The sequence below is a fragment of the Penicillium mononematosum genome, assembly GCF_028829835.1.
Source record: "Penicillium mononematosum strain IBT 11891 chromosome Unknown utg000003l:1.0-8172316.0:1.0-8177699.0, whole genome shotgun sequence".
Lineage (NCBI taxonomy): Eukaryota > Fungi > Ascomycota > Eurotiomycetes > Eurotiales > Aspergillaceae > Penicillium > Penicillium mononematosum.
Genome location: NW_026643273.1, coordinates 8,097,156 through 8,122,327, shown reverse-complemented (window position 1 = coordinate 8,122,327; position 25,172 = coordinate 8,097,156). Strand labels below are relative to the sequence as shown.

Sequence of the window (25,172 nt, the reverse complement as noted above, 5' to 3'; positions counted from 1 at the left end):
TTGTGAAATCAACCTAAGATTATCAATCATATTGCCAACAATGCAGGGGTTACAATTTGAAGATATTTTATGGATAACCAAGTCACCATAGGAGCAAGTCCGAAAGAGGAAGCATAGTAGCTACCTACCTAGGTGGGTACCACATAGCGCTATTCCGAAAGGGGAATTGAGCTTTGGGGCCCAATTAGGAAATTAGGAACCCAGAGATCCCAACGTCAAATTCTACACATATATCTCAACCACATCCTGATCCAGTCTTATTTCTCCTGTATGAGTGTTGATAAGACATTTTACCATCAATTTCAAGATATCGAAAAGTCGCCTTGTCATGGCATTGAAAATTACGTTACAGTACCCCTGAAATATATATCTCTATATATCTCCCAATCACACTCATGAAGTTTCTCTAAACACCCTGAGGCTAAAACCTTGAGAAGCCACCCGTGAACCTGAAAAGGCAAGATATAATGAAACTTGAAAGACCCCATATAGACTACCATTGTTGAGTTATCAAGTTGTACCCAGTAATTTATCTGGTAGTCGAAAATTCCACCTATTCCTATTTTAGTCACTTCGGAGTCACTCCGATCTGGACCAAAGAAGTTAGATCGCGTTCATTGTTTTCGCGAAGAATTATCTCCAGCTTCCTTAAGGGCTCCCTTCATCGATTAGAAATCAAATATCTTAATAATCAATGATCTATGTAGAAAATCTCAGGGTCAAATACATAATGGCTGTGCACTCACCTGGTACTGATACGATTCCCTCTGTCGCCGACCCTGGCCTCTGAAAATCGAAAGGTTACTTCGCGTCAACACTTTATTATTTAATTTGTTATTTGTTTCTAACATGGCAGTAAAGGGCTAAACATCAATGAGCCCATGCCGGGAGACCATGGCTTCTTTACACCCGTCCAGTCGCCTCCAGCAGGGTCTCTATTATCCATGTATGATGAGAATGTACCCGTTCCCCAAATCTTCGAACCGATCACTATCCGCTCAACTACGTTTCAGAACCGGATTTGGGTCTCTCCCATGTGCCAGTACTCCTGCCCCAAGACTGGAGAATTAATGTTATGACAGGCAGGCCTGGTTTGTCAGGCTTCACATGTTTGTTAGCGAGTTCATTAGCCAGTTTCTCACAGATAGAGAATTCAACCTTCTTCTCTTCTTTTCTCTTCCCTCTGGCCTCTGCCAGATCAATTAACTGATTGGCATTTGGTCCAACTAGGCTCTTATGCATCCAGAGGAGCCTCACTCACAATTTGTGAGGCTACCGCAATCTCACCCGAAGGTCGAAACACAATGGAAGATGCAGGGCTGTGGACAGCCAGCCAGGTACCCTCATTCCGGCGCGTGGTCAACTTCATCCACTCTCAGGGGCAAAAGGCTGGCATTCAATTGCAGCACTGCGGCCGAAAGGCTAGCGTGACTGCTCCATGGCTTGGACACCGACCAGCCGACAAAGAAGAAAATGGATTCCCAGACGACCTGATTTCCCCGTCCAATCTCCCCTACAAAAATGATGGGGTTTGGCCGATCCCTACCGCTATGACAAAGGAAATGATTCAGAAGTCAGTTGGTGACTTTGTCAATGCTGCAAAACTTGCCGTAGAGGCTGGCTTTGATGTGATCGAGATACACGGCGCCCATGGCTATCTCATTCACCAGTTCTGTTCACCTCTCACCAACAAGCGCACCGATGAGTACGGTGGCAGCTTCGAAAATCGTGCGCGATTCGCATTGGAAGTTGTACAGGGCATTCGTGCCGCTATCCCACACACAACCTTGCTCTTTTATCGTATTAGTACCACGGACTGGATCCCCGATCGAGAGTCCTGGACCCCTGAACAATCCGTCCGACTGTGCCAGCTGTTACAACCCCTTGGGGTAGATCTGATAGATGTGAGCTAGGGCGGCCTAGTGCCTGATCAACAGTTGCCTCCACTTCGTCCAGGCTATCAAGTACATCTGTCGCAGGAAATCAAGGACGGAGTTCCGGGACTCCTTACCGGGAGCGTCGGTATGATCCAGGATGGCAAGACGGCTGAGGATGTCGTCATCATCGCCCGAGAATTTGCGCGTAATCCGAGTCTGGTGTTGAATATTGCCTATGAGTTAGGGGTCAGAGTGAAATGGCCAACACAACTTCATAGGAGCCAGCCGAGGTACAATGATCCAGATATTTGATAGATATTATTTTAGACGGCCTAGATGATATATGGGAGCTGAAGAGTCATACAGAGTCAAAAATATGAAATTCAATGGAATGAACTACCAGGCCAGCACCAAACCTCTTGATTCATCAATCAATCCTGGAATCCTACTCAATTGTCTTAATCCGGGGCCACCAGTGTATTCTTAGCTGAAGTGCAGTTTCTTGAAGTGTATGTAGTTACTCGTATCCACGGATGCAAGTGTTGAATACAGAAACAAAGTCTGTATAGCATGTATGTTGAGATCAAAGATAATGTATGAAAAACACTATATGAAAATTCCAATATACTGTGAAAAGTAATAATTGATTTGTCTATCTTCTTCATACATGGAAAGGAGCATCTATTTATGCTACTTTTTCGTATACCCCCATTATGGTAGAATAGAAAAGACTCGGTGAGAAACAACAAGACTCGGTGAGAAACAACAACCTGAAGAAGCAAAAACAGACTGAAAGCAGGCTCAATTGAAATGCGAAGCGCTGATGCAGTGAGATAATGATCTGTATACTGAGGATAGCAATGTCATGATCAAACTGCATATAGCCAAGGGAGCCAGGCTTCTTCTGGCAGGAGCCTGAGTGCAGATCCTTCGTGTATGGGATCTGCATTCTTGGTGCCGAGTTAGGGTTAGCGTTGCACTGATGAAAAAGGCCAGTATTAATGAGAATCAACTGGGATTTTTAACAAAATGTGAGTGCTCAATATTACCCCCGTAGATAGAAATATAAAATATGTAGTTATACACAAAATCGGGTTGCAACATTCAGGTATGTGGAGCCGAACTGCATCGGCAACCTGGGGTAATGCAGCCAGATGGATCGGTTACGCGATGATAGAGCCAAGTGTAGATCGTTGTCACCCTTTGGTCAGAGTGCCATAACGGAAGATAATGTGTTCTTTTCTACTGCACCTTTTTCTTCATTTCAACCATCATCTAACCCCCTCAACGTCCGGAGATGAACACTGAAACCAGGATGGATGTGAACTCCCCTGCAAAGGGCCTGAGAGTGCTCATTGTCGGGGCCGGCATCGGTGGCTTAGCGGCGGCTATCGCTCTTCGTCAACAGGGTCACGCAGTCAAGGTAAGAGGGATTTTGTGGTTTGTTTGGTCGTAGCTTTGCATTCAGTTCGGCTGACCGAGTGATAACAGCTGTTTGAACAATCTCAGTTCGAACGATCTCAGTTCGCGAACGAGGTCGGTGCAGCCATTCATCTTACTCCCAATGCAAACGGTCTTCTGAAGCCGATTGGGGTAAATGCTTCTGAAAATGGCGGCGTACAAGCGCAGCAGGTAAAACCCTTGGAAAACCGGGTATGGTTAATGTGAAGACTGCCAATGCAAAATAAAAGATCCGAGATTACACATCCGATGGAGAACTCGTATGCACTGTGGATATTATGCAATACGCAGGGACATGTAAAAAGAAGTGTACTGGAGTCGGCGCTGAAAATTGTTAGTTCCACTGCCCGGTGCATGTTGAGAAGCTTCAACCTACTCATTTTGAGGTCACAGAGATGTCTTCAGCATTACTGTTGGCCCCTACGACTTTGTTCATTATTTAAGCCCAGATGGGCCCTGGGTTCGGTTTGGGCTTGTTACTACCGGATGAACCCCGGATCGGGTGGGCCACAAACCCGATGGTTCAAACGCGCAGTTTCGGCCTGACATGCACACCGCCTATACACTAGGAAAGCGGAAGACGAGACACTGCCCAGGTGAGCTTGAAGGAGCTTCAAGATATCTGATATGAGGCGTCCACGGGTGTCGATCAACGAGGTCAGAGCGCGGGGCCCCGCGTGCTCAGATTTACCCAGAGACCCAAAAGCGGCAAGGACATGAGCACTAAAACGGAAAATGAATGCCAGTCTGGGAGATCAAGTACGCATTTAGTGATATCCGGTAAAATTTCAATTTCAAAATGCCACATGGCGTTTCTTATTTGTCTGGCATCCTCTTGGCTCTTGGACCTTTCGTCTTCCTGTTTAATGATAGGTAGGATGTTTGGGGCTATGGCGTGCTATGGCGTATGCGACACTACAGGTTGCGTGCTGTATGTGACCTCGTGGAATACGAATCGGATAATCAACCCTTGCAGAGCTTAGATTTAAAGGCTTCGAGATACGCCTTGGTGCTTTTTTCTTTTTACCCCTCAAGGTTTCTCATCCTCTCTTCCCACCGTGTCTCGTAGTCTGTGAAGTACTACGTCCGCACATCATGGGGTTACCAGGAACCAGGCTCGGGGCCTTCCGAGCGTATTTCTTTGGATACTTTGTCTGTACAGCTGGTTTCCTGTTCGGATACGATACTGGAATTGTTGGTAAGTGAAAATGAAAGCCCCAGTTGGTTAGGGATCATTTACTAACAGACTTGATGAATAGGTGGTATCCTCGAGTTCAAGTCTTACATCAATGATTTTGGGTACAAGGACCAGACAACCGTCAGCGCTGTGATGGTAAGCTTGCAAAATGTAGGCGCATTCCTATCCGCCCTAGCGATCTTCTCGGTGTCCGAACGGTACGGGCGAAAGAAAACAGTACAGGCAGCCATGATTGTGTTCTGCCTCGGCGTGGTTCTGCAGGTGGTACCATCACACTCCCTCGCTTGTTTCTATATTGGGAGGTTTGTCGCTGGTCTCGGTCTCGGTGCAGGCACTGCGGTCGTGCCAGCATACAACGCCGAAATGGCACCCAAGGAAATTCGAGGCAAGCTCGGATCAGGGATGCAGTGGCTCTTTGCCCTAGGTGTAATGTTGAGCTACTGGATTGACTATGCGGTGAAGATTACACTGCCCGTCTCTTCAAAGCAGTGGCAGATTCCCGTTGGTCTCCAGATGGTGCCAGCTGGAGTGCTCGGACTGGGTCTGTGTGCTATGCCCGAAAGTGTACGGTGGTTGGCCAAAAAAGGCCGTTTTGATGAAGCATGGGACAGTCTAAAATGGATGAGAGCCAGTGAAGGTAAGGATATCTACCCCAGAGACGTGGAACAGGGCTAATCATCACTGTGTAGGACCCGAAGTCAAGGCAGAGTTCAACGAAATCCGAGTCGGACTGGAGGAAGAACTACGAGCAACAGAGGGCTTTAATAAGCGCGAACTTCTCGAGCCCGCAAACCGCTACAGATTGCTACTCGCCTTTTTCATGTTCTGTGGTCAGCAGTGCACTGGTATGACCGCGCTGGCTTACTTCGGCCCGCAGTTCTTCAAGCTGCTGGTTGGCAACAACACCAACCAGTCCCTTCTCATCACTGGACTTTTTGGCGCCGAGAAGTTCATCACTGTTGGCATCTACATCTTGTTCTTCTCGGAAATGTGGGGTCGCAAGCCGACCCTTTGGATTTCAGCTCTGTTGATGGCTGGTTGCTTCATCATTGTCACAGTCGTCAAGGAAACCACGCCAGCGCCCGACGCAAAAGCCACGCCGGCTGGCATTGGCATGGTGGCTATGATTTTCTTGACCAACTCCATCTACCAATTCAGTTGGGGCCCATTGCCGTGGCCCTACACCGCCGAGGTAAGTAACCCCATGCTCGTCTATCACCGTCTATCACCAGTTCCACCACTAACTAGCATGTTAAGATCTTCCCAACACGGATTCGGGCGGTCGGAACCTCGGTCGCAGTATCGACACAATGGCTTTTCAACTTCCTTTTCTCCCTGGTGACGCGCTACATGATGGATTCCTGGGGCAGTTACGTTTTCCTTTTCTACGCAGTGCTCGATATTATCATGGCGATAATTGTCTTCTTCTTTGTCAAAGAAACGAAAGGGAAAAGTCTTGAAGAGATGGAAACTATATTCCACAGCAGGGCTGCATTTGATGTTGATGCTGTCCGACGCGAAACGATCGATGCGGACAAAGTTAATGTACAACATAAGTCGGTAGACTATACTTGAGAGTCTATCAGACAGGGAAGAAATTCAAATTATCTTAAAATAACTAGAAGATTCCGACAGTCTACAAAATATGGCCTTCTAGCAGATAACCGCATTCGTAAGTTTGAAACATAGTACACTGTGGATCCTGTCCAAGTATTCCATGATATAGCGAATTTACTATTTTTAAATAGTCCATTATACCTAGGTACCTGCATATGTACCTAGGTAGGCACTATCGATGCTTATACAGGATGCTTATACAGGTTGGCAGTTATACCCAAATAGGAAGGCCCGCCATTTCTTGGCGTTCCACAGGCGGCGAATTGTCGGGAAGTCAACCCCGCCTGTCACGGGTTCCGGTCCATATATCTCGTGGTATCCCTGTCTGTTTCTACGGTCCCGTCCACGGGTGTTTTCTGGTCTTTATAGATAATTTACTCAAAATGGCAGCCACTGATAAACGCCCTGAGATCATCGAGCTAGCTCGGGGACTAGCAGGAGTGCCCTTCTGCGAGGATTATGAGCGTATGGTATCCGGGATGATGTATGTACATATCATTCACAATATACTTACAGCTTTACAAGTTTGTTGTTAACTGTTTAGGTACAACCCTAACGTCCCGAAGCTCCTAGAGGCGCGGCATCTGTGCCGAGGACGTGCCGCAGACTTCAACAATCTGGACACAAAGACCGTGACGTATGACAAGATCGGTGACAAGCGTCTTGAGTTATTACGGAATCTCGTCGGCAAGGTTGGAGATGGAACTTTTATCGAGCCACCATTTTTGCCAGACTACGGATGCAACATAATGATCGGGAAGGATTGCTTCTTCAACTGGAAGTGAGTCTGCTTTTTCTGTCCGTGTCTCATTGACATTTACCAACAATTCCTAGCGTTACTATACTAGACACCAGCCTGGTTGTTATCGGGGACCGTGTACAGATTGGCACCGGAGTTAGTATCATCACTGCTGGCCATGATACCAGCATTCTTTCTCGTCGCAAGTTCGTTGAGTTCGGCCACCCGATCTTTATCGAAGACGACTGCTGGATAGGAAGCAATGTGATTATTCTTCCCGGTGTGCGAATCGGTCAGGGCTCAACAATTGGAGCCGGATCTGTTGTCACCAAGGATATCCCGCCGTTCTCTGTTGCCGTTGGCACTCCTTGCCGCGTGAAGAAGACAATTCCATCGGCGGAAGAAGAGGAACAGGATCCTAATAACCAGTACCGCAATTTGGTGCGGGAGGACCGATAGAACTTGATTCTGAACCAAAACAAGTTAAAGAATAGAGGGGTTCTTCTGTTTTTCTCGGCCTGATATCAAAACTCGCTTCTATATCTCGTTTGAACGGTGAAATTATAGTAGCTAAAATTGCATACTCTAGCTTTCATATACCTTTGGATACACAAGATGCATATTTTCAAGAAGTCTCACCTAGCGGGAAATTATCGTTTAGTCTCGCGCGCCAAGACCAGGGAGTAGGTCTTGGTCCACTGGCGTGGTTAAAGATGAAATGGATAGAACTCTCGAGGTCTCATGATTTGTCGACCATGGTATACAGAGTGGACTAATTGATTGCATGACTGGTCGCATTGGGGGCAATGGAATTGTTCAGGAACCTAAGTTCTGGTGCTGACTATGGGATCTCGACAAAGACTCTGAGAACACGTCGTTCGCATAATGAAACACTTAAACGAGATACCTGAAACCCTTGCGCATACGTAGCGACTCGTCTGGGTGTTCGAGGATATCGTTCTCGGTCGACCCCTCTCTACCAACATCGGCAAGCTCACCCTCCTCGAGCTGCTTGTTCAAGCCCTGCAGCATCCGGCGGAAATACCAGCATCCGCCGACTGTGACACCGAACATGGCCAACACGATTCCGTAGCTGGAGCGGAACCCATTATCATCCAAGTCCCAAACATATGAACCAGCGACATTGCCCAGTTGACTGAAGGCGTTGATCATGGCAATGGCAACAGCTCGCTTGGCGGGGGGCGGGGGAATGAGGAACTGATCCAAGAGTAGAATACAATGAATCCTGCGTAGGAACCGGCTTGCAGAAATAGTGCGACGTAGCGAGCTGCGACGTTGCTGGTGGCCATGCAGATGATGAAACCAACGGCACCCATGGCGATAGGGCCCAAGATGTGCCAGACCTTTTCTTGGGTTTTGTCCGCGTGCCATGCATTAATGACGGAGACAATGCAGGAGAAGACCCAGGGAGGTGCGCTCATCAGCAGAGTCGGGACATACCCGAATCCGAGAGTACCAGTGAGGGTAGGCTATGAAGCAAGTCAGTACAAGATCCCATTCGATTGCTTGATAGGGAACACATACGAAGAAAGCATTGAAGCTCAGCCCGACCACGTACGCGACGAACGTGAACATCATCACATAGATCTTGGAGTCTTTGAGAGCCATAATTAGACCGCCAAAGGCACCAAGTTCTTCACTATCGGTGTCAGCCTCGCCGACGTCCTCGATCATGCGAAGCTGCGCAACTTGACGCTCTTCCTCAGTGAATCCGCGCGCATTGTGCGGTAGATCGGGCAAGATGAAAGCGGCAAGGATGGCGAGGAACATAGTCACCGCGCCTTCAATCCAGAAAAGCCAGCGCCACGCAGCATGGCCCATGACGCCTTGCATATTGGACAGGACACCGGCACCAACGAGTGCAGAGAATGCATTAGAGATGAGATTACCACAGAACAGGATAGCGTTCCGGGTAGTCAATTCGCGGCGTGTGTACCACTTGGAAAGGATGAGCAAGGCACCGGGCAGGAAGGCTGCCTCGATGAAACCCAGCAGGAAACGAACAGCCACCATGTGACCAAAGTTCTTGGTGTTGCCAGACAAGGTGGAGACAAGACCCCACCCTAACATAGCCAAGGCAATGTAGAGCGAGGGCCGGCTGATGCGGTTGATGAACATGTTGGAAGGGACCTGCATGATGATGTACCCGACGTAGAGGATACTCAAACATGTCGAGTACTCTGTGTTGCTCAGGCTCAGATCCTCCTGCAGACCCTTAAGGCGAGCCGCAGCCATGTTGTTTCTATCAAGGTAGTTCATGACTTTTCGAAATCCACGTGATCAGTCACATGCCGTCTATGCATATACAGATGGAACACTGGAGAAGAGGGCACTCACTGTAGATCGCGACAAACAAACTGCACCGGGCATCGAGCTTGCGCTTAAGCTGTTTCTCGACAACTATCCGGCGAGCTGGGTCCATCTGAGGTAGGCCATCTTGCTTTGGTTGGGCAATGTGTTCGACATTTTCAACCCGTTCCTTCTCGGCCTCGACCTCTATCTGGTCACGGTTCACCCGTGAGATATCGTCTGCCATTGTTTGTATGTGTGATGGTGAGCAATGCCAGATAATCCGGGGATCAGAAAAGAGCAGATTCTTGCATTTAAGAGGAACCAAAAACCTTTCTCATGGTTCATCCCACGCTAGTATTTTTCCCCGGTACCCCCACGCCCCATGGTATGTCCAGCGTACAACATACGCGGGGGGGCGCACTGTGGAGCTCACCGACTCGGCATCCGAGAACAGCAAACATTCCGAGGGAGGTATCTGATTGGATATATGAGTAAAAGTGGAATGTGAGGGGGGAAAGTTCACCCCGTGTTGTCGCGTCGGCACGGGAACTTTTTTAGGGGTCTGAGGTCACGGGATCGCGGTCTTCACGGGCTCTCGGACTTGACTGGCTCCCACGGGACACCAGAAAAATACCGAAATCTCCACAAAAGACCAAGAAAAACGGAAGAAACCGGCCAACGAAACGACGCCAGCAGAGTCAGAGAAACCAGAAAAGCCAGAAAAGCCGATACCCACTCGGAATCCAAGCTCGGCATACGGCTTATAGCCAATCCCCTACAATTTCCCCGCCTCTCCGCAGTTTTTTTCCCTTTTCCTACCTCCTTTCTCTCACCGAACTCATTGCTGAGATCATATCCCCGCAAACCTTGGAAGCCATGGTGAACTGAGTTTAACATAACGTGGGGAAGCATATACACAACATACGGCATCCATGTCAAACCGGGGGCATACGGCTTGGTGGTATCGTGGACGTCATCCGATAAAAACTTTGACAAATAGATTCTCGACCTTCTCTCCACTTGCTGAGGCTTTTTACAGTCTAAGCTCAACCGGCATTTGTCCGTCACCCCACGTTCGGTCTACCGACATTTTCCCGGTTTCCCCTAGTTCCTAGTGGTTTACATTGGGTAGATGGACACCAGAGGCTTCGGCTTGCTCCGTCAGTTCAATTTCCTCCATATGATCATCCTCATGCCAGCCTTCCCGATCATCTTTGACCAGTCGAACAAAGCACAAATCAAGTAGAAGTGCTACAGCACTGATGGCAACACCGAAGAAAAGTGCCGCTCGATATCCCATGATTTGGCTACCCGACCGGCGGGCAATTTGCACCTCGATGGTGGATGCAAACCCCAATCCGAGACTGTTTCCGTATAGATTCAGTGTGCCGATGACGGACGCAGCAATCCCTTGCTGATTTCGGCGGACAGAGTTACTGGCAATGATTTGGCCAGCCGTGTACACAAAGTCCGGGCAGAATGAGAAAAGGACCACAGAAGGAAAGATCTGGGGCCAGTAGGATTGATGGATTGGCACGGTCGCCATGAGCACATTCGATATTAAGATCGTGATGGTTCCAATAGCCAGGATCCATTGTGCTGCCATTCGCGGGATCATCCACGCTGCGAGACAGGCTGCGCCCGTGGCACAGATCACGAATGGGGTCCAGCCCACGGCAAATTGCAGGGGAGACCAGTGCCAGACCTTTTGGAGCCATAGCACCTGGTACCAGATCAAGGTTCCCACGGCCATATAATTCAGAAGCACGACCAAGAGCAGCATGAGGAAGGATGGAGCTTTGAAGATATCGAGTGGCATGATGGGCTCTGCCGCGTAGTTTCTTTCCCAGAGCAAGAAACCCCCGAATAAGATCATTGAGCTGATCAGGAGAACAATCTCATAGGGGGGTTGACCAACCGACACTCGGTGCTTGACTAGGGATATGTTAATATGCAACCTTTCGGTTTGCTCCCAACAACTTACTTCCAGACAAAGTTGAACAGGATCAACGAGCTTGTTCCAAGAGCCGATCCAAGACAGTCGACTTTCCCGTGTCGATCGACAGGTGGTTCTCGCGGACTCAACGCCCAGAGCGGAGTGAATGTGATGACACCAAGGCAGGCACTGTGTTACCAAGGAATCTTTAGCGCTTACTTCTAGTTCAGGTCCACCCATGGACTGAACGTGTCACTTACATGAAGATAAAAAACCACTTCCACTCTGTCCGCTCCACAAAGGCACCCAAGAACAAGGCCCCGAGATATCCTCCTACTGGTGCCGACGCACCAAAGAGACCAAGACTGAGATTTCGCACGCGACCGGGGGGATTGGTGCTGGATATCATAGCCACCGCGTTGGGCATGATTAAAGCCCCTCCAAGGCCAGCTAGAGCCCGCATGGTGACAAAGGCGAAGAAGGTCTTACAGAAGGCATTCGCTAGGGTGCAGATGGTGAGCCAGGCACCCCCGGCTAGTACGAGTTCTCGGTGGCCATAAACATCTCCCAATCGACCACTAACTAACACAAAGGTACCTTGGGTTAGACTGTATTGTGTTAGTGAGGTAGTATAGTATGAAGGCCTCGATGCCCTGTGCCTTACGCATAGCTAGCAGCAATCCACGAGGCGTAGGTGTCTTTAATATCCAATGATTCACTCAAGGTGCTTCCTCCAGCAATCCCTGCAAAATTGACTGTCATCTACCATTGTCAGTATTGGAGAGATTTCTGCTCTAGGAAGATGGATGGTCCCAGCCATACCTGTACAAGATTAGCCAGAACGAGCAGCGCAGTAATTGCCACTCGACGCGATTTGGTCGTCCGACTGGGCAGCGCCCGTTCAAAAACAGGTTGGCCGTCTCTAGGTGTCAAGGTGTCTCCAGCAGAAATCTCCGTGTCTGGAACATGTTCGGCCGGGTTTGCGGGGATCAGGTCTAGCTCGGGAGGTACAGTAGAAGAAGCGACGAGTCTAATGTCACGGTGAAGAGCGTGTAATAGTGACATGTTGTGATAATAACAGAGAAGGATATTTCATATTCCTTTTGGATGCTGGGAATGAACTGAAGGGAAGATTCTGAGTAGATTATGTAGACCTTGAGGGACCGGGTTCAATGTACTAATTTGGATGTAGACGTGACTCTCGGTTTGACTCATTCTCTATGAATGCATGGATATATCCCTGGACGTCTCTCTGATTGATCAGCATCGCGGTGCTAAGTCCGTGGGCGGAAATGCGGAAAGCCACAGAATACGCTCTCCATGTACCTGCACATATGTACTCGGAGAAGAACTCTTGTACAGAGAAGAGGTTGTGATAGTGATAAGGATGTTATATTACTTTGATTGATGCAGAGGCTGCTCTTATCCAGCTTTGATAGATCTCCGTTTGCTCTTTCATCTCCCTGCTATGCCTCTCTTTCCAGCTTTCCTACAGCTACGTGCTTTTCTCTCTTTGTCCCCCTAAAGCTAAAGCTATACAGATAAGTTTCATGGCAGAATTAGATACCATCACCACCTATCTCATTATCATTTGATATTTCTGTTCGTCACTCCTTTCTGCATTGACTTATAGGGCTGAGTGAGATATATATATTCGTGGTGAAGACCTAGCTTTTGGTATCTCGAGAAAGAGGAAGGTCTCAATTAAAACCCCGTGGAAACGATATTTGAAAGGAGAAAGACATATAAAACATGTCCATCTATGTATCATATCGGAAATTCCTATATAAGTACTGCCTCACCGACACCTTCCACGGTTTTTCCTTCCATATACCCGAGTTTATCCTAACCAGCAAGCTCACAACACAGAGCACCAGGCCACGCCAATGGATCGGGTTCCGAACGTTCGATGCCATGGCATTTGGGGTAGAATATGCCTTAAAACATCGATGGAACGGAACAGATCGAATTAGGCCCATGGTACAAGCGGAAACCGGACGCCGCTTTGGGGACATTGTGCGACCTGGTTGTTATATTGGATCGGAAAAGATGCCCAGGATTTTTAAGGTCATACACTGTCGCTTTATTAATTGGCCCTGCATTACAGTTTGATGTCCCCATGTTCCAATATGAGACTAAATATTTCACTCAGCTCAAGGGTCTCTAGGGACCTATTATCCAGGGTGTGAATTATACCCAGAACTGGATCTATCATTCTAAGATAGAATGCACACCTTTTGAGAAGCTTATCGGGTACCAACCCGACGTTTCCCACCTACGTGCGCTAGGTTGGCAGTGTTGGTACATGGTCCCAAAGGGTCGTAAGAAAAATCTTCACTCACTCTGCGAAAGGACGTCTTCTCGGCTATGACCAACGTGGTCACTACCAGGTGTACAGTGTTTCGAAGAAACATCCAAATCTCGCGGGATCTCGTCCTCAATGAAACCTCTGCCGTTTCAGTACCAAAAGCATCAGATGCTCTCTTGACGCGGGAAAGCAGTTTTTAAAGGTTCAAAACAAGTTTCCACAAGCCATTTCCGATACGTCCCCCTTGAACTCCTCGATCTGGTAGCGGCCATCCAAAAATCCGTATTGAACGTTAAGCCTTCTGATCAAACTGTCGGATAATCCGCCAATCCCTCCCCTCGGATCGATCAGGTGCGAGTACGAATGGCTTTGACACTGGAGTGGTGGGACAACAGCAGGTGGACCCTGTTGAATTGGACATCTCGTGGATTCCCAGGAGAATCTGAACCTGGGAGACCAAAGCGGTGCAAGATAAATCCATTTCTCACAAGTACAAGCAGGGAGGATCACTACCCAGACTTCTTGGCAGTACCAGCGGATTGGGTCCCAAGCCATAAGTGACATGGCTGTCGCATGGAAGACATCTCCCTCAGAACAGACATAGGAGGCGGTTCACATGGATTAGGAAGAAGAGGATTGTGATAGAGGTCAAGGGATCGAGGCTCTCTGAAAAAGCTGCAAAGGAATCGACTCTCGAGACCAACAGCTTGGTGGCTTTTGGCCCCTATGTTGTAGAGATCTACAGATCTACACTTTTCGGCCTTAAAACGTGTTTCCCGGTACCTTATTAGGTCTAAATACTCAGTTATTTGCTTTTTCTCGTGTTTATCTCGATCCCCGCACAACGAATATCCCTCCCCACAAGCAACTCGGCACAGGTCTACTCTGTTCTACTGTGTACAACGGAGCGTAGTGGTGCTATTGCTTAAGCATCCCATTTACCACTTACAGAGAGGAACATGATATAACGATCTCCCTTATTATGGACATAATATTGAAGTCATATAAAAATTATCAATCTAATCTCTCCCTCGATCAAACTTTTCTGCCAAGGCCTAAGCGGAACTTTATCTGATCAAATCAAATCAACTCCCCAGGGCTTCTCTGAGACATCATGTTCTTATATTCAGACTTTTACCCTCTGTTCCTCACAGGGGCTCAACATCCCTCGATTCCACTTCATTTTTATCATGCAGGATCAGAAGATATCACTCCGAATCAGGAGTGCGTCATATTTGGCTACTCATTTGTGGAATCCAACTGACTTGTCTATTCTAAGGGTTTTTCCTAGGCGCTACTGCGGAGACGGAAGAGGAGCGACGGCTTGTTCAAAAACTCGGTATGATTCCCGAGGTCTGCTTACAAGTTGAAGAGTTGAAGAGGGGCTCAAAGGTTACCATTTTGATTAGATTTCTACATTCTCGTGAGTTTAAACAGCATTGAATCTTTGGGAAGAAAACTCCTAATTGCGACAGACCTGCTGCTGCTTAAGTTACTTTTTTAATTTCCTCGGTATGATCATTCGAATACCAGGCGATCTGGTTAGCTTACAATTTCGCCTTCACAGATCGCGCGGCTTTCGCCAACGCCTATGTGAGCACCTCTATTTCCTTCAATGATGCGGGTTTGGGATGAGAACACTGCACGTGGGTCGTGGCTAGCTAATAAAGTATTCACCTTGCAGGTTGCCGGGCTTCGGGAGGCTCTCAATATGAGTGGTCATGACTACAACACCGTTCTCTCCGTCACTATTGCGGGGTATGGCTAATTGCGAATCCTAATGATGCAAGTTCAATTACTGACTGTTATTTTGTGTCTGTAGAATGGCTGTTGGGCAGCTGCCCCATGGGATTATTATTCAACGAGTGCCGCCTCGCATTTGGTTCCCCTTGATGGTTGTCATTTGGGCTGGTTTGACAGTAAGCTCGATGATCACCCTTCGGTGGCCGTCTCTAACAGCATATTATAGATGGCCAGTGCAGCGGTGAAGACCGTACCGCAGCTATGCGTGATCAGGTTTTTTTTGGGCATAACCGAGGGCAGCACCTACCCAGGGACAATGTACATCATTGGAGCGTGGTATAAATCTGACGAGATTGCGAAGCGCACTGCACTATTCACGGCATCTGGTCAGGTGGGTACAATGTTTGCCGGCATCATGATGGCTGCCATTCATAAAGGCATGGTTGGCATGGCCAACCTTGGAGGCTGGCAATGGGTTTTCCTCATCGGTAGGGTCTATCTATTAACCCCCTTTAAATCTGGGATAAGCTGCTGACCAAGGGCCACAGATGGCATCATTACTCTGCCGATTGCGATCTTTGGTTTCCTCTACTTTCCCGACATCCCCGAAACCACCAAGGCAAAATATCTCACTGCAGATGAGAAGCGGCTTGCTATCGCAAGACTTCCTCGTATCAAAAAGGACGGCCATAACATCATGCCGTTGTCGCTGTTTAAGCGCGTCTTTTTAACCCCAACCTTGTCAGTCATGCCTTTTTCCCTCGAAATCAATCCACGCTGATCTTTAATCAAGTTGGATATTGTTCTTCTGGTCACCCGTCTGTGCGACCCTTGAGGCGTTTCCCTTGCAGAATAACTTCCTGCTCTGGCTGAAGCATTACCAGAACCATTTCACGCAAACCAACATCAATACCTATCCTCTCGGGATTCAAGCTGTAGGCATCATGGCTAATATGGTCGCGGCTTGGCATATGGACGCTACTGGCAAGCGAGTCCCAATGGCGATCTTGGCCTGCCTTCTCCAAATCGTCGTTGGTAGCATGCTTCTCGTACCGAGCTTGTCATTCACGGGTACATTTTTCGCTTTTTATCTCGCTGGCACCGCATATATGGTCAACCCACTCATTTTTGGCTGGGCGAATGTCATATTGCAGCGGAGCGGGGATGATGCCGTGCGCAGTGTGACCCTTTTCGCAATGAACATTGGCTCCATGGTGCTGTGGACCTTTTGGGGTATCGTGTTTTACTCCGCCACTGACACTCCGTATTGGAAAAAGGGCTCCATAGCACTAATTGTCTGTTCTGTCGTTATGTTTGGCTATATTTGGCTCGTCTATAAGGTATGCAACGTCTGCTTCTTACAGTGTACTCTGCTGACAGAAGCTTCTTAGCTCGACAAAAACTCGGCCAGGAAACACGTTGACCACGAACTTGAAGAAGACAATGTATCATGATCTGTAGACCGCTATACCGCCACATTCCTATTTCGACAAACGAGCTCCAATGCCGCGGCGGAACTGACGCATTTTGGTAGTCCGAGCATGGCTCGAATGTTTCGTGTGCGGCTCTTGGCCACGATCCTTCAAATCATGGCCAATATTATTGTGTTCGTGGATGGGAAAAAAGGAAAAGGACAACGTGCACCTCACCTAGTATATGTTCTCTTGTAGTTCATGAAGAGTAACCGAATAATCAATAATCTCTCTGGATTGCAACGGGTTATGGGTCGAGAGCAAACTCTCGAGTGCCATCTGTATATATATTGTGGGTCACACTAAGAGTTATATGTCCATATTGAATATATATCTAGCCTCTACCCCTGTTTAAACATGTCCGCTCTGGGGAAAAGGAGTCACTTGAGCCATCATGACTATTGTTCCTCTGACAGCCAGCTTCGTAAGGAATCGTCTTATGATCTCCTACCCTTAAGCCAGGCATGTCCCCGGGGCCGGGCTGTCGACCAGATGAGGGGGTGTGCACGGACCATATGCTTAGGTCTTCCCCTTTTGATACTTTCAACCTTGGAAACCCCAAGTACGTTGGTCATGTCACAGATAAACGGTCCAGGGGTGTCTAAGAGATGTCTACGAGCGTGAGTAGATGTATTCCAAAAATTGGGAAATACTCCGCTTCGCAGAAGACACTGACCTTCCTGTAGATGCTTAAGGTGTCGGGAAATGAAAGTGCGCTGCTCTGGAACCTTCCCTTGTGCACGATGCTCAAGGAAGCGAGAAGCCTGTGCTTATAAATCTGACGGTGGCCGAGTGACTGTTTTGCAAAGGTGCGATTGGATCTCATTCGACAAGGCAAGACCCCTGTACCATGCTAATGATCGCTGGAGTTATCTCGAGTCATTGGAGCGACGCGTTGCAGCAATGGATGCTGTGGCCACTGATTGTGCGGTGCGGTCAGAGTCGGTGGAAAATATGCCGCCCTCAGTGGTCACTCCGCGGTCAATCATCGAGTCCGCTCGGTCCACCGCTGACACCAGGAATACAAGTGGTCTAACACCGAATCTCGGAGGCCACGGGCCCGGTACAGACCCCAGTTATGTACCGAAGAAGAGGAAAGGCTAATTATGCTTGTTCGCTGCTAGGAAGCGCTCCGCCAACAATGCCTGAGGATGACCCTCGAGATCATTCTGTAGCTGCCGCTCCGACATATTTTAACCGGAATCCTCTGGTGGGGAGCAATCGATCATTTGCAACTGATCCGCAAGGAAAATATTGTATGGTTCTGCCGTTACGCTTTGCAGCGGACTAGACCAGAAGACCCTCAAGGCTAATTTCCCTCTAGGGTACATGGGCCCCACGTCTTCTTGGAGCTTCTGTCAGCGTATCCTGGGAATGATAGGTGCGCATATTTCAGAAGAAGAGCCGGTAGTCAATCCCTGGGCCTTGGAATCAATTCCTTTGAAATGGAACCCAATTGGCTTGGATGAACCGCCGGAAGTCGGCAGTCTGCCGTCCTTTGAATATGCTACTCTTTTACTTTCGACCGTGAATTACCACCTTGGGTCATTGTACGGGATCATAAATCATGAGTATTTCTGCATGCACATGGAGATGTTCTACAGAGATCCTGCTAAAGAAGCGCAGGAGTCACGATTTTGGTACGCGCAATTTCTCCTTGTTCTCGCCTTTGGCGAAGCCTTCATCTCAGTCGGCTCTACACAACCCATTGCGGGGCTAAATTACGCGGTACGCGGGTTATCCCTGCTCCCATGTTTTAGTCCCCTCCAAAAGAATTCATTGGCGGCCGTAGAGGCACTTTGTCTGGCCGCATTATATGTCCAAGCGCTGGACTCCCGGTTAATATCATTCCAGTTGGTAAGCTCTGCCCGTTATCTTACACAAAAACTACTCCGACTCTGAGTCTTTCTTCCAGATTGGACAAGCCCTACGGATATGTGTTATTGAGGGCTGGCATAGACATATGTCTGCGCTGCAAGTTACATCTTCGCATGCCAAGCGGTGCACTACCATATTCTGGACTGCATATATGATCGACCGCGAATTCGGAACCCTGATTGGCGCACCTTGCTCCATTAGAGACGAAGATATCACCGTGGACCTTTGCGATCCATCACAATCGAACCCTGGCAAGACGGAAGCATTGGCTCTACAGGTGCAAATGGCTCGTTTAACTGCCAAGATACTTACTGGTTTGTCATAGTCCCTTCATGAGCTCCTTAAGCAAAGACTAAATAATCAACAGGCATTTATGGCGTGGATAGAAGTGCGAGAGGAACTTTGCTCGTGGATATCCAATCAGCTTTACACGGGATTGCGCTGGTGAAGAAAGAGCTTGGTTCGTATCTCGACACAAGGTTCAAAGCAACGGATATTCGAACATCAAAGATAGCAACAAACCTCACTTTGTCCTATCATCATGTGCGTTATGTCATTTTTATTGAGTCCGCCGGCTAATTTCTACAGTGTGTTGTATTGGCAACTCGTCCGCTAGTCGTGTGCGCCCTCCATAAGTCCCTCGCCAGGGTTGACTGCAGTGTACAGATACAAGATGGCTCGGTGAGATCTTTGTTGCAGTCCTGCACCGATTCCGCCTTGAATATTTTGAGAATATTGAAGGCTCTGGGCGACAATAACATGGTTGGTACGTTTGCACTTAAATTGATGCAACGTGTTCCTTGTATGGCAATCAACTAAAGATCTTCTAGATCATTTGCTCTCCTTGCAACTAGAGACAGCATTCTCCTCTGCAGTTGTCCTCTATGTTATTGATAAACTTCTTCCTGGGTTCCTTACCGACAACTCGTGGCTCCAGGCGGCCCATGAGATATTCGACATTATGGTCTCGAAGGGTAGCCTAGCCGCACCTCTCCGGAGTCGAGAGTTTCAACACCTGCAACAAAAGATGGACTCGTATATGAGGAAACCATCCCAAGAAAGGACATCATCGAGCTCGCGGAGAGATTCTGGACTTCAAGAAACAGACTTGAGATCTGATGGCGAAGCTGCAGGGTGGTTAGAAAGCTTTGCATCATGGGGCCCTTTAGAACATCATAGTGATTTCACTTTGTCGGCGGATGATCTTTTGAACTTGGCTGATGGTTTAGAAGCAGACGAATTTCTGGTACAGGACTAAGACTGAATGAACGGTCTTGACGGAATGGTAGACTTTAACTTCAATGTCAAGTAGAATCGCTTCCAAGGTTGCTATACGTCCCACTCTCCTTGCCTATATAATTGCCATTAAATTTTATGTTATTATACCTACAAGGATTATGATGACTTATTATTTACCTATCCCAAGTGGAAGTTCGGATCTGCCGATGGCGAAAAAGGAACTCCACGCTTGCGACAGTCGAGAGTGGGGAAAAGGTCGGTATATCCGACGATTGTACGGAATGAGAAGCCGACTGCTACCCTTGACAATGACGATTTAATAATTGACCGTACTTAACTATATGAATTTTGAGATAATTCTGCATTGCGTTGACTTGCTTGTCTGGCAGTCCATCGAGTTACAAGGTACGGATCATGCTTGGGATGGTATTCGGAGTTTTCGTTTCAACATTCTGATTTATCATCGACCAGCTACTGATTGCATGTTATAAGATGGACCCCGTTCAAAGCATGCGTTTGTCACTTGGCGTTAGAAAGATGGCGTGTGTTGAGATGCACACATGTGGCATGCCAACACGTCTTGTGATCTCAGGTTATCTAGATCTACGTGGCACTCTGCTTGAGCAAAAGGCCGAGGCTGAACACTGCCACGACAATATTCGACGGTCAGTTCTTCATGAGCCTCGAGGCCATGCCGATATGTTTGGCGCCATCCTTCGCCCTGAAACCGAGTTCACCAAAACCGGCGAAGCGCACATGGGCGTACTTTATATCCACGGCAATGGCTATAGCAACATGTGCGGTCATGCCACCATTGCTATATGTCGATTCCTCATCGACACCTGCGACTTGAGTATTTTCCCGCGCAGGAATGACATCGACTACGATACAAACACACAAACAGCGAGTTTGATCCTTCATACCCCCGGGGGACTCATCAACGCAACTATACCCACAACCGACAACGGCAATCGGTCAGATCCGACTCGCCCAATCAAGTTTATTGCGCTGCCTGCCTATGCGATAGCCACCGAAATCAAAGTATTTATTCCCCCGAAAATCGGTGGGTCGAGCTTGGCACACGAGAGACTGTGACCCTTTCGCTGGCGTACTGTGGTACATTCATCGCACAGGTTCTCCTCCAAGACCTGGGGACCTCTTCAAATTTTGAAGAGGCAATATCAGATTTCTCAAGACTCAGATATGCGATCGAGCAGGTGAAGAATATCCTCAACACAAGTCCTGAGTTGCAAAGATATCTCAGGTATCCCAACCAAGAAGGTTATGGAACCGTCTTTGGAGTTATGGTAACAGACAAAAACACCGGGACGGCGAGGCCAGACACAAAAGGAGCTGAGTTGGGTGTCTATTTCTTCGGGGGAGGCCATATTGATCGGTCGCCAACAGGCAGTGCGGCAGCGGCTCGTGCTGCTCTGGATGTTTCACGGGGGAATCTTCAGCTAGGGGACTCGTGGACATATCACTCTGTACCGACTCATGTATTTGGGTTAGAAGGGCTGGTTGCCACCGTACTTGGGACTGAGAGAACTGGGTCCCAAAGAGCTGGGGATCCAGTAAGGGTTCAGATTGAGGGCAAGGCGCATTACACAGGGTGTAGTACCCTTTTGTATGAAGCACATGACTTGCTGGGCGGGAAGGGGTTTCTTTGGGACGAACTACTTCAATACTGCTAGCTCAACCTGTATTTGGCAATGCATCAGTTTAGTTTGTTCGTTCGTAGTAGTATTTGCATATCTGAATATAGTAAACTGGTTTGTTTGTAACCACGCAGGCGTAAACAGCCGACACTGGCGGTATACTAGCAATGTGTGCAGATTCAGGATATTGTTCCAACAGATACTCAGTATGTGTAACGGAAATGACGATTCTCTTGGTCGGTACGATCATCCTGGATCGCCATCTGACTGGCTCCCACTTCATTAAGCCCCGAAGCAACCGAGTCGTGCTTATCCCGGCGCTTGTTCTCAAAAACACAAAGTAAATAGTATATAATCCCAGTGGCCGCCATCACAGCAAAAGCGCACCTCATGGCCCCGATGCCAAGAGAATATCTCGGGGCCTGGCTATCCAGAAAGAATTGAGGTCCCACGATGTTACCGAGTGCTGTGTGCAAACATGGTTAGCAAGAAGAGGATGAATGCAGAAGGTACTCTGACAGCCTACCATAAAACACTCCAACAGAAACGGAGACGAAACTCTTTTTCGTCATGCCTGCCACATTGGAGGACTGAAGGCTCAAGACCATGACCCAGGAGACATTGTAGAATCCCATAAGATAGACACCAGCAAGCGAAACTTGGGGCTGGGTGACAGGGTCAACGGTCCCGACAATTACTGCACCCGCTAAAGCTATACAGCTTGACAGGACCCAGAAAAAGCATCGGAGATTAGGCACAAAAAGCGTAACAGCCGTCATTGAAGCCTGGGCTACCATGGCAATGGCTGCTTGTGGAGTCGCCATCAAAACCGTCTTCGACGTGGAATAGCCGAACTGGGCTATGACTAGAGGGTTGAAGTTGGTGATACCGGCATTTGTGATGGCCTGCGCGGTCAAAAATATCGCTAGACACCAATATCTGATATCAAGCACAGCCTCTTGAATGTGCTTCCATTTAATTTCCTAGTGATAATTAGCAACCGTCGGAGCGCAAACATTTTTGCTTACCGTCCTGATTGTGCTTGTCTGATTGGATGTCAATCGAAGGGTTGCGACTTTTCGAAGTTCAGGGCTGAGGAACCAGGCATCGGAAGGTGAGTCGGGCAGAGCAACAATGACCACAAAGCCCATCAGAGCCGTGAAGCTTCCGTAGATGATGAATATGTACTAGTTCTGTCAGTAAAGGTGACTCAGCGAAGTGAGAGAGATATACACACCATCCATGTAGACAACGAGCCGTTAATCCTGCCGATCGCATAACTCAGGATTCCGCCAAAGACGCCTGCAAATGTATTGGCCCATAGTGCAGTGCGCAATGGCTGTTCCTCCCGGCGATACCATTTTGAATTAACAAGGATCAGGCATGGGAGGATACTGGCCTCGAAGGCACCCAGGAGGAAGCGGATTGCAGCGAGGCCCGCAAAATTATGACAAGCAGCCATACAGGCCAAGCATCCTCCCCAGGCGAAGAGACACCCGCCCATATACTTTCCCAGGGGAAGACGGGAGATAAACCACATATTGGGTATTTCCATGACAAGGTAGCCGAAATAGAAGATGCTGCCGAGCCAGCTATATTCTTGGTTCCGCAAGTTCGTTTCGTCCTTCATGCCGTACAGAGCAGCATAGGCAAGTCCGTTCTGGGGATCCAAAGGGTCAATCTGTTATATTCATCCCGAGCAAGGCCAAAACTGGAGAAAGGTGAGCGACGTACCTTGTCGAGCAGTGCCAAGGTCATCGTTAGAGTGATCAAAGGCATGATAACCAAATCTGTCCTGAAGCGCACTGTCTTGCATGCTGGCGAATTTGGCTCGAATTGGACTGCTTCGCCTTGCTCGCATGATAGAGTGTTTGTAATACCCCCCCATATGATCATTCTTTATCTTCTCAACGTCACTAGTTTGCATAATGAAAACTCGATTTCAAAAATGGGTGTGCAATGGCCGGACTCATGCGATGTCGACTTGACCTTGGTCCTCACTTTTAAGTGCCAATTGCCAAGAATACGGGCACCGACACGTACACGGGTGTGCTTTGGGTCTTCCATCAAGTTTCCGGTGATGATAAGGTAGAAATACCTATCGGGATGGCATCAGCTGGAGCAATAATCACGCCAACAATTTCATCTGGATTGTCGGATCAGACCGACATCTGCTCGGCACATCCGACCTGGCCAATTTCCACATTTCGGCCACCAGACCGACATCTGTCATACATGGAAAAAAGGAAATACTGTGGAAGGCCCGTATCTGGACAGAATAGAACTGCGGAAAGACATTGAAGACAGACCTGGTCGAGATCAGAGGGGCTATGCGAAACTCATAATACTGCGCAAACATCACCCCTACAGGGAAATTTTATTTAACGATGGGGAATTACGTCCACTTGTACTTAATCTACATACATAATTAGAATACCATAGTTAGCTAGCTCGGTTCTTTCAGAATTTAGCCACGGTTTGTCCAATGGCCGCCTTGTCTGCAATGCCAAGCAGACCCCTGCTAATCACAAGATCCATGATACCCATTCCAACGCATTTGAAGATTATGTTTCCTGTAGATGGTATGCCAGGACTATCATCCGAGGCCAGGAACTGGCCGATTTCTGCCAATTGGTCAGGTTTCACATTTGCAGTGATGAGCTCCCCGGACTCCTGTAGGCATGCATCTTTAGAGTCAACAAAGATCTGCCCGCCGGAAAGCAGTGTTTCGGTATCAATCTCGTGCATATGGGGCTGATAGGAACCGATGGCCGAGATGAACCTGGGCTTGGACGTGGAAGCCAGGTCTCGGAATGCGAAAAGCGGTTCAGTGGATGGGGTGCAGCAGAAGACCACATCTGCTAAGCTGAGGCTTAGCTGAACCAGAGTATCAAAGTCCGGAGTTGCCTCTTTAGAAACAAGCCGGAAGTTGACCTGGGGATAGCGGGTGCGTAGACAAGCAATTGCCTCTTTCTCTAGCTGATCCAAGCGAGACCGGCCTCTATTGTAGATCGTGATATTTCGAATCTCGGTGGGTGCCAGAAGGAGTGCGAGGCGGATATGCCACTCGACTTGTCGCCCAGATCCGAAACAAACGATGTTCTCCTTGGGGATATGTGTCACCCGTACAAAGAGAGTCATGATGGTTAACGCCGTCCGGAATGCGGTGACTTCGGCAGCATTCAACATTCCCACGACCTGGCCCGTGGGCTCCATAATCAAAATGGCACCCGTAGCTGATCCATTGTGAGGCAGTGTGACGATTTTAACTCCCGTATTGGTGGTGTCCGATGAAGGCATCACTAAGGTCGTATCATTGTGTTTTGTCACAACACTGCTTCGGTGTGGTTGATGTAGGCATTTGGGGTCATCTAATAGTTGCTCTCTGGAATAAACGCTCAAAGTCTCGCCGAGGGAGTTCAAAAGCTGGCGAACTTGTTCCGATGAAAGGTCGAGGAGGATGTTGGACACATCATGGTTGGTGAGGATGAGCATTGTGATTTGAAGCGGGCTCCGAAAACCAAATTCGAAAAGTGATGCGACAGGGTGCAATGAGGGGCATTATGAAGTTCAGTCCGCAAATCCGTTCTTACATTGTATATCACAAGTTATCGCCTCAGAGGTCGGCCCCGTTCGTCCAAGTGGGGTGTTCGGATGTCTGGTCCGCGGAGGCAGCATCCGAACTCGGGACCTCGCTCTCGTCGAAGTGAATAAGATACACCTTTTGTCCAAA

General features: G+C 48.3%; 11 protein-coding genes across 11 annotated transcripts; 7 read left to right on the top strand and 4 right to left on the bottom strand.

Moving 5' to 3' along the window:
* Positions 1-1,304: 1,304 nt before the first annotated feature.
* On the top strand, positions 1,305-2,189 carry N7519_008088 (uncharacterized protein; the record flags this gene model as incomplete). Its single annotated transcript, XM_057294864.1, has 2 exons — positions 1,305-1,904; positions 1,980-2,189. 2 exons carry the CDS (start codon positions 1,305-1,307, stop codon positions 2,187-2,189), a joined length of 810 nt encoding a protein of 269 aa, XP_057149675.1.
* A 985-nt stretch (positions 2,190-3,174) lies between these two features.
* N7519_008087 (Salicylate hydroxylase) lies at positions 3,175-3,545 on the top strand (the record flags this gene model as incomplete). Its single annotated transcript, XM_057294863.1, has 2 exons — positions 3,175-3,300; positions 3,369-3,545. 2 exons carry the CDS (start codon positions 3,175-3,177, stop codon positions 3,543-3,545), a joined length of 303 nt encoding a protein of 100 aa, XP_057149674.1.
* An 888-nt stretch (positions 3,546-4,433) lies between these two features.
* Positions 4,434-6,111, top strand: N7519_008086 (sugar porter family MFS transporter; the record flags this gene model as incomplete). The annotated part of the gene is made up of 4 exons (XM_057294862.1): positions 4,434-4,536; positions 4,598-5,173; positions 5,226-5,728; positions 5,794-6,111. The coding sequence occupies 4 exons, from the start codon at positions 4,434-4,436 to the stop codon at positions 6,109-6,111; spliced, it is 1,500 nt and encodes a 499-aa protein (XP_057149673.1).
* A 425-nt stretch (positions 6,112-6,536) lies between these two features.
* Positions 6,537-7,351, top strand: N7519_008085 (sugar O-acetyltransferase; the record flags this gene model as incomplete). Its single annotated transcript, XM_057294861.1, has 3 exons — positions 6,537-6,637; positions 6,698-6,934; positions 6,988-7,351. The coding sequence occupies 3 exons, from the start codon at positions 6,537-6,539 to the stop codon at positions 7,349-7,351; spliced, it is 702 nt and encodes a 233-aa protein (XP_057149672.1).
* Positions 7,352-7,786: 435 nt separating this feature from the next.
* N7519_008084 (uncharacterized protein) lies at positions 7,787-9,449 on the bottom strand (the record flags this gene model as incomplete). Its single annotated transcript, XM_057294860.1, has 4 exons — positions 7,787-8,110; positions 8,131-8,382; positions 8,438-9,174; positions 9,251-9,449. The coding sequence occupies 4 exons, from the start codon at positions 9,447-9,449 to the stop codon at positions 7,787-7,789; spliced, it is 1,512 nt and encodes a 503-aa protein (XP_057149671.1).
* An 867-nt stretch (positions 9,450-10,316) lies between these two features.
* N7519_008083 (uncharacterized protein) lies at positions 10,317-12,206 on the bottom strand (the record flags this gene model as incomplete). The annotated part of the gene is made up of 5 exons (XM_057294859.1): positions 10,317-11,085; positions 11,190-11,330; positions 11,402-11,749; positions 11,806-11,903; positions 11,964-12,206. 5 exons carry the CDS (start codon positions 12,204-12,206, stop codon positions 10,317-10,319), a joined length of 1,599 nt encoding a protein of 532 aa, XP_057149670.1.
* A 2,861-nt stretch (positions 12,207-15,067) lies between these two features.
* On the top strand, positions 15,068-16,646 carry N7519_008082 (uncharacterized protein; the record flags this gene model as incomplete). Its single annotated transcript, XM_057294858.1, has 6 exons — positions 15,068-15,207; positions 15,272-15,368; positions 15,419-15,680; positions 15,741-15,933; positions 15,986-16,532; positions 16,584-16,646. 6 exons carry the CDS (start codon positions 15,068-15,070, stop codon positions 16,644-16,646), a joined length of 1,302 nt encoding a protein of 433 aa, XP_057149669.1.
* A 921-nt stretch (positions 16,647-17,567) lies between these two features.
* On the top strand, positions 17,568-19,800 carry N7519_008081 (fungal specific transcription factor domain-containing protein; the record flags this gene model as incomplete). The annotated part of the gene is made up of 7 exons (XM_057294857.1): positions 17,568-17,727; positions 17,789-17,920; positions 17,989-18,521; positions 18,580-18,856; positions 18,910-19,085; positions 19,131-19,308; positions 19,373-19,800. The coding sequence occupies 7 exons, from the start codon at positions 17,568-17,570 to the stop codon at positions 19,798-19,800; spliced, it is 1,884 nt and encodes a 627-aa protein (XP_057149668.1).
* A 548-nt stretch (positions 19,801-20,348) lies between these two features.
* On the top strand, positions 20,349-20,876 carry N7519_008080 (uncharacterized protein; the record flags this gene model as incomplete). Its single annotated transcript, XM_057294856.1, has 1 exon — positions 20,349-20,876. The coding sequence occupies one exon, from the start codon at positions 20,349-20,351 to the stop codon at positions 20,874-20,876; it is 528 nt and encodes a 175-aa protein (XP_057149667.1).
* A 766-nt stretch (positions 20,877-21,642) lies between these two features.
* N7519_008079 (major facilitator superfamily domain-containing protein) lies at positions 21,643-23,287 on the bottom strand (the record flags this gene model as incomplete). Its single annotated transcript, XM_057294855.1, has 5 exons — positions 21,643-21,905; positions 21,966-22,422; positions 22,468-22,626; positions 22,677-23,120; positions 23,174-23,287. Coding segments are annotated over 5 exons (1,437 nt in total), but the record flags the coding sequence as incomplete, so codon positions are not given.
* A 612-nt stretch (positions 23,288-23,899) lies between these two features.
* On the bottom strand, positions 23,900-24,934 carry N7519_008078 (uncharacterized protein; the record flags this gene model as incomplete). The annotated part of the gene is made up of 1 exon (XM_057294854.1): positions 23,900-24,934. One exon carries the CDS (start codon positions 24,932-24,934, stop codon positions 23,900-23,902), a length of 1,035 nt encoding a protein of 344 aa, XP_057149665.1.
* Between the last annotated feature and the right edge of the window lie 238 nt (positions 24,935-25,172).